Source organism: Ammospiza caudacuta, chromosome 12, assembly GCF_027887145.1.
Source record: "Ammospiza caudacuta isolate bAmmCau1 chromosome 12, bAmmCau1.pri, whole genome shotgun sequence".
NCBI classification, from domain to species: domain Eukaryota; kingdom Metazoa; phylum Chordata; class Aves; order Passeriformes; family Passerellidae; genus Ammospiza; species Ammospiza caudacuta.
The window spans coordinates 7,570,330-7,581,766 of record NC_080604.1 but is presented as its reverse complement, the minus strand read 5'-3'; the positions used below and the strand labels follow the sequence as shown (position 1 = coordinate 7,581,766).

General features: G+C 44.7%; 2 protein-coding genes across 2 annotated transcripts in view; one reads left to right on the top strand and one right to left on the bottom strand.

The window, feature by feature from the left end:
- The first annotated feature begins 85 nt into the window (after window positions 1-85).
- LOC131563190 (ubiquinol-cytochrome-c reductase complex assembly factor 5) lies at window positions 86-1,940 on the top strand. Its single transcript, XM_058813103.1, has 3 exons — window positions 86-145; window positions 354-538; window positions 1,624-1,940. The coding sequence occupies exons 2-3, from the start codon at window positions 388-390 to the stop codon at window positions 1,698-1,700; spliced, it is 228 nt and encodes a 75-aa protein (XP_058669086.1). The 5' UTR covers window positions 86-145; window positions 354-387; the 3' UTR covers window positions 1,701-1,940.
- A 3,614-nt stretch (window positions 1,941-5,554) lies between these two features.
- The window catches only part of PBRM1 (polybromo 1), a 54,480-nt gene continuing 48,597 nt past the window's right edge, over window positions 5,555-11,437 (bottom strand). The window contains exons 29-30 of the mRNA XM_058813001.1: window positions 9,722-9,938; window positions 5,555-8,607 (exon numbers count right to left, since the gene is read on the bottom strand). Coding sequence (XP_058668984.1) covers window positions 8,435-8,607; window positions 9,722-9,938 — 390 coding nt within the window. The 3' untranslated portion in view covers window positions 5,555-8,434. The remainder of the gene's footprint in view (window positions 8,608-9,721; window positions 9,939-11,437) is intronic.

Sequence of the window (11,437 nt, the reverse complement as noted above, 5' to 3'; positions counted from 1 at the left end):
CGGGGCCGGCGCCTCACGGCTCCCTCACGCCAGGCCCCGCCCCCGCCCCGCCCCGGCCAATCAGACGAGGCCCTGCAGGGGGAGGTCACGTGGCGCTCGGCGCGTCCTTCCGTCCGGCCGCGCGCGCGGGGCCGTCGCGCGGGAGGTGAGCGGCGCGGGGTCGCGCGCGGCGGGCGCGGCCCTGATTGGCTGCGCGTTCCCGCCTCAGGGCAGGGGGGGCCGAGGGGGCTCGGCCGGGCCGGGGCCGCTCCTCGCCCGCCACCGGCGGCAGCCACGCTGTGACTGCGGCCACGGTGTGACTGCGGCACGGCCCGTTCCGCCTCTCACACGCCCCCCTCTGTTCTCTCCTGCAGCCGCGAAGGGCGAAGTTGCCGGTGCCGCCCGGCCATGCTGGTCAGCGAGAGGCTGAAGCGCCTCTTGAGGCTGGTGCCCGGGGAGCGGCGCTTTGGCTTTTACAGGTTCCTGCCCTTCTTCTTTGTGCTCGGCGGAGCCATGGAGTGGTTCATGATCAACGTCCGCATCGGCGAAGAGACCTTCTGTGAGTGCGGGGCCAACAGCAGCGCGGGCTCGGCGGGGCCCGGCCCGGAGCGCTCCGGCCGCTCCTGGGCAGACACCGCTCCTGCGCGGGCAGCAAGGGGCACTGCGGGCTCTGCCTCCCCAGCAGAAACAAACAAAAATCCTGGGTTTAGATACTGAATAAAATTGAAAGAGGATACATTTAGATTGGATATTAGGGGAAAAATTCTTTCCTCTCAGGATTGCGAGGTTCTGTCACAGATTGCTCAGAGAAGCTGTGGCTGCCCAACCCCTGGAAGTGTCCAAGGCCAGGTTGGATGGAGCTTGGAGAAAACTGATCTAGCAGAAAGTGTCCCTGTCCATGGCAGAGGGATAACCTTTAAGGCCCCTCTCAAACCATTCTGCAATGGTTGAAAAAGACTCCTGAGGTTTGCCAGCGTTTAAGCAGAGGTGTGGCATTATGTGACTTCTACAATTTAAAAAAAAAGAATGAAAACAGCTCAAGAGAACTTGGCTAATGGCATTTAGTTTGTGTAAGTTAAAGCATTTATTTCTAATGTGACTTTCCTCCCCTTAATAAACCCTGCTAGAAATTTTTGTGTACTTCACTGAAGGGACCAGCTCAACTGTATGTGGTATTGGGGAGCAGGGAGGCAGGAAAAATTACTGGGAAGACCATGGAGGTGGGAATAATCCTGTGTTTTGTTGATATAAAAAAGACTAAAATACTGAAGTCAGGCTGGAAGCCCTCAGGCATTGACTTCATGCCTATAATTAAATTTCCCTTCAGCTAGTTAGGGCTTTTGTGATTTTAATTACCCTCGTGGGAAAGTAGACAAGAAACAACTGTTTCACATTGGAAACTTAGTTTTCCTAGAAAAAGATTTCATTGGGACTGATGGGAAGAACTTTAGCCTATATAGGAGAGAACCTGAGCTATTATAAGTGGCAATAAGGATTTCTGTTGGCTTGAATTTCCAGTTGCTTGTCAGTCAGCATCTGCAAGAGAAGTCTGGATTGAAAAGTGTAAAAAGAGATTACAGGATTCATGTATTTAACACCAGCTTGCACTGGGGAAACTCTAACATCAAACCTCTTTTTCTGCAGATGATGTTTACCGCAGGAAACAATCTGAAAGACAGTACAAGGCAAGGATTGAGAAAGGGGAATTTTCAGAAAGCTGAAACTCTTCAAGGGGGAGCTCCTGAGTGCTTCAACTGTACAAGTGCCAAAGCCACAGCACTGCCACGTTGAAGGTGGGGGAAGATGTTGGCTCTGCAAGATGAAATGTGATCCACATGTGTAATGCACTCAGATGGTTCTTCCATATCTGTAATATTTGTATTTAAATGAAGTGAAAATTTCATTGTATTTGGGCCTTTGCCCCTAATTTAATGCTTGCTTAGTGTTTTTAAATAAAGTAAACTGAGTGAACAGTCTGGCTGTTGCTTTTGTTTGCTTGGTGAAACACCCCCCTTGTGACAAGACCAGTGGGAAAGAAACATTACAGGGTGCATCCATCTCAGCATAATGGAAATAGTAACTTTGAGTTAGTTTCTTTTGTACTTACAGGAGCTGCTCTGGCAGCTGACTTGTTTTCTTTGCAGTGTGGTACAGTTGTAACTGGATAAAGAGCAGAGATTTGCTGCTCAGTGTTTGCTCAGCCCACAGTGTGTGGAGAGTGAGCTGTGTGTTGGGGCTGTGCTGCCCAGGTCTGACAGGGAGCACAGCAATGTGCAGTGTCAGTCCTGGCACCCCTGAGGGGTGGGAATCCTGTCCCCAGGGCAGGAGAACAGGGTGGCTGCTGTGTCCCAGCAGGGTTTGCTCCTTGCACAGGGACACCAGAGCGCTGTGGGGTCAGTGACTGGTACAGTGTAATCTTTGGGGATCCTGCTTTGATACAATTGTTTAATTTCTGAGGGTAGTCTGAAGGTGCAACAAAGAAACCAATTCTTAAGATCAGCCTAAAATCAATCGCGAGGGAGTTCATGCACTTACAGGGGTTCCTGTGCTCCTCCTGCCAGCCTTTGTAACTTCAGCAACTCAGAGACAGAGGCAGCTCTGTAGAGGTCAAGGTGCAGGTTCTCCACTTGCAAAACAAAGGGGAACCTTCCTGTTGTGCCTTCCAAGGACTCAGCCTGGAGGATTAGTGCTTCTTGGGTTTTCAATGGATAAAAGCTGACAGAATTAAAGATGTGACTGTGTCACTGCATATTTTGACTGAGAAGCAAGTGAATAACTTGAGGAAAGCCTCTATTTATTCCTCTAGAATAAGAACCTTTGACTTTAGTTCCAAGGTAGAGCCCAAAACTCATGAACAAGCTCATTTTGCAGTCACAGACCATCACACTGAAGTACAACCCTGACTGTAGCAGTAAAGAATAAAGCAATAATGAAAAAGCCAGATTTTGAAAACTCCTGAGCTTTAGCTCCGTGAGATTTTATTTCTTGAGCCTTTTGAAACTCTCTTGTGCTCTGTTGTCATAAAACCAAGTAAGTTTTTCAATATATGTTTTTTTTTTTTTTTTTCAAGCAAGAGCACTGTGCCCTAGTTATTTCTCTGGACTCAGGAGCCTGATGTGAAAACTTCCTGAGGCTTCCTTGAAGCACTCAGAGTGTTCCACAGACAGTGTGAGCCAAGCCCAGTTCCCACTTCAGACCTCTTGTTTTGCAGTGACTGTTTCCCTTGGCAGCTGAGAGCACCAGGCACATCTGGAAGATCTCAGGGATGTCTCCAGCCAGGTGAACAGAGAGGGAGGGAGGCTGCAGTCACTCACAAGATGTCTGGTGTCAGGGAGTTCCGTGTCACTGATGCTGCAGGAATAAAATCCTCTGGGTTGGCATTGCACCACTTCAGGCAACACAGAGCTGTTATGACAGAATATGAAGCTTGACATTTAGAAATCTGAGCTGCAGTCTCCATCCTCAATGTGTTTGCTAGTGCTGACCCCTTGGCATTTTTAGATTTTGCCAGTCTCTCACTAATGCTGGAAATCAGAATAGCTGCAATTGCCCATTCCAAAATTCCAGCCCATTCCACAGCCAAGCACACTCAGGGATTTAGTATCAGTTTTAAACTACAGCCCATCTTCAACAACCAAAGCCTTCATTTGGTTTTGCAGTTTTATTCCTGCTGACTCCTAACTCTGTGCTCTTTGCCTTCCCCAGTACTTTCTGACTCTCATATCCCTGTCTCCCTCCCATCCTGCAGCTTCCCCCATCCATCTGCTGTGGCAAAGGGAACAGGGAGGAAGCAAGAGCTCTCCTTTGGCTCAGCACTCAGGCTGTTCCAGGCTGCTGGAGTGAGCCAGGGTCACAGCTTTCACTTCCAGCCCTGCCAGCTCCAGGGCTCAGCACATCCCTTCCTTCTGCAGGGAATTCAGCTGCGTCCACCTGGAGCACAGCTCACACCCACCAACAGCATTTTCATGTGCTCTGCAAAGGCAACAGCTTCTGGGTGAGACTCAGCACAGCAATCCTGCTGCAAGCTTTCCAAACTGTGGAAGTCAGGGCAAGATTGACACCAAGCATGGAAAAATTCAACTCAGTAAGGCAGCAGCAGTAAAAAGTCACCTCGGAACAAACAGTGATACCCACACTCAAGCAGTGCTGCTCACCACTCCAGCATTAGGGAGGGGACAACTCCACCACCAATCCAGAATGCTTCTGTGGAAAAAATGAATCTGTTGATCATTCCCCTGCAGCTGTGCATACAAGGATCTGCTGAAAAACCTGTGGCAAGCCAGGGAAGAGCTGAAAGAAGTTTATGGCCAAGGAAGGGTGTTTGTGCCAGCCTGCACTCCTCCCTGGCACAGGGCTGCAGCAGTTCTGGCCAAGCTTTTCAAAAGCAGCAAAAGGAAGTAACAGCCATCTGATGTACTGGGGAATTTTTCCTTGGTGCAAAACTCTTCCTGTCATCAGTGGAAGCATGCTTTTACTTTGGAGTTAATACACAGATCCAAACTGCAGCAGCACTCTGCTCCTGGCCATCCCCAGCTCCTTCAGAGAAAGGGGGAAAAAAATCTTCTGACACTGGTGGGATGAATGCTGCTCCTGAGGAACTTCCTGAAATCAGTACTGGATGCTGGTGCTTTATACCAAAGATGAGGGTCAAATTAGACTCACTGGCAAATGCAGTTGGCAAAATTAATATAAGGTTTCATTTTATGAACCAAAATTTCACTGAACCAGAGCTCACACAACGTTCAGTGCCCAGACATTCTGAAACTTCAATTTTGTGCACTTGTAGCTAAGAGGGAGCTACATTCATTTATGGTTGATCTTTAGTATCTCAGACTGAGCAAATAAAATATGGAGGATGATCAGAATTAGTTTCCTCTAGGCAACAGCAACAGAAGGGTAGAAGTGTTGTGAAACTGGCAGCCTGAATGAAAGGCAGCATTTATCCCCCAGGCTGAAAACATGGCTGTGTGTTAATTAAGTAATGCTGTGTTCTGACTGTTTAAATAGCTCTGTAAATTGTATGCCAGGCACCTTGAAAGGTTCCTGTCACTTAATTTTTCTTGAAGTTTGTACAGAAAATTTCTATCCTTGGTTCTAATTGAATTGTGTAAAAGATGTTTTTTCCATGTTACTCATCTAATTTCCTCTATTAAACAGCCACATGAAAGACAATCCTGAACCACATCAGCTTCCATATGAAATTAAGGTTTGCTGTTTACTGTCAAATCAATTAATAAGGGGGCATCTGGGACTGACTGAATCTTACCACCTCCACTCAGCTGGTTCCCAATGCTTCAGATATTTTTCAAGGTTCACTGTTCATGCTCGTGATGGCTCAATTTCCAACACCACTGTTCTTATCACCTACAGGAACACCTCAAAATACACAGGTCAATAGAAAAAGGATATATATATAAAGCACACATGTACCAAGGACTCGAGAACATCTGGATCAGCTACAACCAGAATTACTTGAATTAAAATTAAAATCCTAACAGAAGTCTTAATGGAACACTCAAACCTGGTTAATCCAAAACACTTTGCAAACTATTTTTATTCAAATTAAAAAGACTCAGGTAAACAAAGTGATGGTACATACATGTTATAAACCTGGTTAGCAGCTCAGCCTTCAGCAGTACAAGATCTAATGAAAAGCCAAGCATGGATAAACCAGGTACAAAAACATATGCTGAAAAAAAGTCACCAACATCAACGTTTTGAATTTTTACACAAACAGTAAATTTTCTCATGGAAGGGAAGGACTGAGGAAGAGAACAAATAATTATTAGTTGTCTCCAACTGGTTTATGAAAATACCTGTCCTGGTTTTATCTATTTTCCACTCTCACAGAAGCCAACCATTGCCCACACATCCTTTTATTTTAATATGAAAGTTTTGTTTACGCCAGTACTATGAACGGCAGTGAAAAACAGATGAGGGGCTCAAACACCCACAAAGAGAGAAAAAGAGACAGACAAACATGTCTTTTTTTTTTTAAACCAGAGTGAGAAAAGTTTCTTTTGCTGGTTTTGAATTCTAGACTGTAGCCATTATATCCTAAATTTCACTGCAATCGACTGAAATGCCTCCAGTATAGAGAGAAACGATTTTGAAATAAATAAGGCTTAAAATAATTGATCAGGGCCAGCCCAGTGGCTTAGTGGTAGTGCTCTGCACTGCCTTGAGGGAGGAGCCAGGTTTTGTTTGCACTTCCAATCTCTTGCTCCTGGGCCAGAAAGAGCAGTGAAAGGAGGGATTCAGCTGCTCGGCAGGAGAGAGCCAGTGCTGCACATCTGCTCATCACTGACCTTCAGATAAATTAAACATCTGAGTTATACAGGCTCCAAAGGGAGTCCCATCCAGTCCTCAAAAGAAAATAAATAAAACAATAATTTAATTAAAATTCATCCCAGGTTCTTTGGTGTAATTTTTGTTAATGCTGAGAAGTAGGAGAATCTGGTGGTGTATTAGTACAATCCATGATAGTTCCAAATGCTCAAAAACTAGGATTTTGCTGCCTGATTCACTTCAACATCCCATCTTTGTGGCTAAAACCTGCAAAACCTATAGTAACATAAACACATTTCATAGGGGTGGTCTAAGACTATTCAATTTCTACTTTATTAAATAAAATTGGAAATTTACAAAGGCCAGTAAAGAACTTATGTACCATGGGTGTGCTATTTGTAGAGTTCAAAACTGTCATTTCCCTCTATGTTGTTTTGCTCCATTTCCTTCACATCCATTGCACATGTGACCTAAACTAACTTTAAGTGCCTATTTGTAATTACCTGGGGTATTTTGTGCAATGACTGGAAGATTGCAATAGGAGAGGGAGAAGAATTGGCCAGTAAAATTAAATCACAGTTTATACTTGCAAGGTCACTTCCCTCATGAGTATTAATTACATCAGCAAAACAAACCCCAAAATATCCAGTATTTGAAGGAAAATATTTAATTTAACCTTCTGTCAAATATACTTAAATGAAAATGTTCTGTACCAACAGACTTTAGAACTCATTTCCACATGATGAACATCTCTAGCATAAATGAAGTGTATCAGTAAATAATTTCATTTGGGCTGAGTTGGAGTGCCCACATTCCTGCTGACTTTTCCCAAATTCATAGAGCTTTCCCAGTTACTTAAAGCAATCCAAAAGAATTAATTCTTTTTCCAAAATTAAATAAATGATTTACCTTTAAACAAATAACTTTGTAGTCCAAAAGGTTGGTTAGTTGAGGACAGGTAAGTTTTTAGCAGAAGGCAGCCACAGCCTTGAAATTTGGCAAGAAGAGTCGATACCTACTTTACTTAGATTTAAAAAAAAAAAAGAAAAAGAAAAAACCCCAAAACAACCTCAACCCCAAACCCTTTGAAGGCTGCAATGCAAGTACTCTATTTCTCCAATGTACTGGGTATGCTGACCTTACACATACCATACAGTAGTATTTTACTTTCAAGTTAATTTAAGCATCAAATTTCACTCCAATTTGCATTGCAAAACTTTCACTAAGGTTAATGAATACACTTAAAGAAAGCATACAAAAATGTCTTACAATGCCCAATTGTGTGAATTTCAAAAAACATCACATTACTTTACTAACAGAACAATTCCACTTTTCTCCCCTAACTTACCTTCCAAGACCTGGGCTGGTTCTGAGTTTTGTGAGCCTCTTCCAGCAGAGACAGAAGCTCACAGGGAAGGGAAGGAGCTTCTGTCCCACTGCTGGGTGTTGGGGACGTCACAGAACCCCCAGCCCAGGCCATGGCAGATGAAACATTTCCCCTCTAAGGGCCTGCCAGCACAGGGGCTGTGTTACTGATTTAGGATCACAATGGCCTTGGCTACACAGTTAAATAACTGGACAGGACTGGACAACATGAGCAGTCAGGACACCCTTGTCCCGTCCACACCAGCACTTCCAGGGCTGCTGTGGCCCACCCAGCTGCCTCAGTGTTGACTTGGAATGCCAATTCTCCTTGGTGCCAAAGCACATCTTACCTTTAGCTTCTTGAAAGAGATCCTCCCTGTTCACACCCGAGCAGTTCTGCCCGAAGTGGCCAGCACACACAAGCACAGGTACACACATTCTCATAGGATGTAAACTATGACTACTTCACATTCCACTGTATCAATCTGTAAATACTTTGTTTTCCTTTTTTTTTTTTTAATATAAAAACAATGGCATCAGATTCTCAGCAATAAAGTATAAGAAAGATGAATCCTTGACTACACTCAACCAATTATGAAATCGCCTTTCAAACAAAGGAAACATATGCAAAAAATCTGTGTATTCGATAAAGTCAACTTAATATAACAAAAAGTGAAATATGCTTATTAAAAGTGTCCTTATATAAAAATGGTCTTGCAATGTACAGTAAAATGCAATACAAATTATTGTTGGTTATCTCTTGCCACCCAGTAAGCAGAGCAGCCATTGTCCTGGGCTGTGCCTACACGTTCTCCAGGTTGTAGGCCTGGCGGATGTTGAGGGTGTCGCGCAGCATCAGGTCCCGCAGGCGCCACAGCGCGTCGGCCATGGTGGTGTGGGCGCCCTTGCTCTTGAGCCAGTGCGAGGGCAGGCGGCTCTCCTGCTCCTTGGACAGGTGCACATCTCGTCTGCGTGCTGCAAAATCAACAAGGGCTCCATTACCTCACTGTCACACCGTGTCCACTCTGGCCAGCTACTGACCCAGCCCGCACGGCCTTACACAGACAACGCAAAAGATTGGAAGCGCTCTTTTCCATGTGGGGACAAATGTCCTCTGATTATTGACTTGGAAGAAGACACCTCAGGCTCTGGTGACTTCCCAGGTGAGAAAGAGGGCATGACCTGATGGCAGGGGGGAGGGGAACATGACTCTTATACCCCAGAGGAGGCCCACAAGTGTCACACACATCTTTTATGAAAAATCCTTTCCTTGGGATTTTTTCCTCCTGGGAAGCTGGGAGGCCTCAGGAACAAAATGTAAACAATGGTTATTTGCTGCTGTGGAATGCAACAGGTGCATCTGTGATTGGTCTCATAGACTTGTTTCTAATTAATGGCCAATCACAGCCCAGCTAGCTCAGACTTTCTGTCCAAAACACAAGCCTTTGTTATCATTCTTTCTTTTTCTATTCTTAGCTAGCCTTCTGATGAAATCCTTTCTTCTTTTAGTATAGTTTTAATATAATATATATCATAAAATAATAAATCAAGCCTTCTGAAACATGGAGTCAGATCCTTGTCTTTTCCCTCATCCTCAGACCCCTGTGAACACGGTCACACACAAGCAATGGGATATAAGTGGGGATGGGCAGGGGGAAGGACTGACCAGGGAAGAAAGAGAGACCACCAGGGCTAACATTTAGGGGGGAAAAAAGGGGAAGACCATGAGGTCATAGGATAAAAATCATGTGAACAGTGTAAATTACCAAAACACCCAGTGCAAACAACTAAGTAACTGTTTAGTGCAACACAACACCTCATGGCTTTTTCTAGAGAAAGGCAAATGTAACTCTACAATGTAAGATATTCTACTTTTGCTCCTAGTATTTAACCCCATACCATTGCGCTTAAATCTTAGGTTTATGCAGAGCTGGTGGAATTTGCCTGTGGATAACACATATATTCTCAATCTGTTGATCTATCCTTAGGAATTAATTACATGTGTATGTTTTAATATGCAAACAGCAGATGCATGTTGCATTTTCTATGAAAGCAAAAATAACGGGTTATGAGGAACCCAAAGCCTTACCTGCAAGGGTCTGGTCCCACTTGCTGATGCTGTTGGACTCAGCACTGAGCCCCTCAATGTATTTCAGGTAGGCTTCAGAATGGAGGAGCCTCTGTGTCTTTGGTGGCGGGGACACGAACATGGGCGTGCTGGGCTGCTGCATGACGGGCTGGCTGGCGGGGCTCTGCCCGGGGTACGGCGGCGGCGCCTGCTGGCCCGGCGGGCCCAGGATCCCGATCTGAAAGGGAAACCAGCCAGGGCTCACACCCAGGGCACTGCAGGCAACACCCCAGCCTCGGGGCAGCCTCCTGCAATGGAGCGTCAACTGAGGTTATGTGCAAAAGCCTGAGGAAATATTCCTGGAGATGCACGGAGAAAGGAAGTGCAAACCAACCATTCATACTCAACAGACATAGTTCATATTTCTGATTTATGTAAATATACTCTCATTTGTAGCCATGTTATTTTCTGAAAAATCCTTTCCTTAGGATTTTTTCCTCCTGAGAAGCTAAGAAGCCTCAGGAACAAAATGCAAACAATGATTATCTGCTGCTGTGGAATGCAACAGGTGCATCTGTGATTGGTTTCATGTGGCTGTTTCTAATTAATGGCCAATCACAATCCAGCTGTCCAGACTGTCTCAGTCAGTCACAAGCCTTTGCTATCATTCTTTTCCTATTCTTTTCTAGCCTTCTGATGAAATCCTTCTCTCCTATTCTTTTGGTATAGTTTTAATATAATATATGTAATAAAATCAAAAATCAAGCCTTCTGAAACATGGAGTCAGATCCTCGTCTCTTCCCTCATCCTCAGACCCCTGTGAAAACCATCACACTCATTATCATCACCATATCTTTTCTAACCCTAATTACACCTTTTATCTCCTTTTTGTTTCATTTCTTCTCCAATTTGATCTGAAATACTGTGGTCTGTGAAGTGCAAAAATTAACTCTAAAACATCTAATCCAAACTGATATGGATCCTTGGACAACTGGGTTACTTCAGCAGAATCTCTGTCAGGCAGAAATTTCAGGCAGGAAAATTCCCAGTCCTACAGAAGAATTCCCACCACTGTGCTTAACCAGCAGCCCAGCAGCACTGAGAACTCTTAGGACAGACATCCTGTGGTCTGGAATAACTCACTGTCATGACATCAACACTTTACCACTTAACTTCTGGTACTCATAGAATCACAAAATAGTTTGGGTTGAAAGAGGCCTTAAAGCTCATCCTATTCCAACCCTCTGCCATGTGCAGAGACACCTTCCACTAGACCAGGACACTCCAAGCCCCACCCAACCTGGCCTTAAATGACTCCAGTGGGTGTCACCCACTCCAGGGGTGGGGCAGCCACAGCTTCTCTGGGCACCCTGTGTCAGTGCCTCTGAATAAATAACTTCCTCTCAGCAACTAAGCTAAACATCTCCTCTTGTTGTTTAAAACTATTCCCCTGCCTCTGATCACTATCTGCCCATGCATAGCCACCCTCATTCCTTTTCTTTACAAATGATGCAAAAATTTGGTCAGTAAAATTTGGAATGTTCCGAACAGTAAACCTGCATTAATCACTGAGAAGAAACATCAGATCATCACAGTTACCCAAACTCATAAATTCTGAACTGCCAATGAACATTTGCTTCATCAGTTTGTGAAATATGAATATTTTTTACCTATTCATCAAGAGCTGATAAAATGGGCAGTGTCCTCACTGTGTCACAAAGCACACAAAACCTAAAC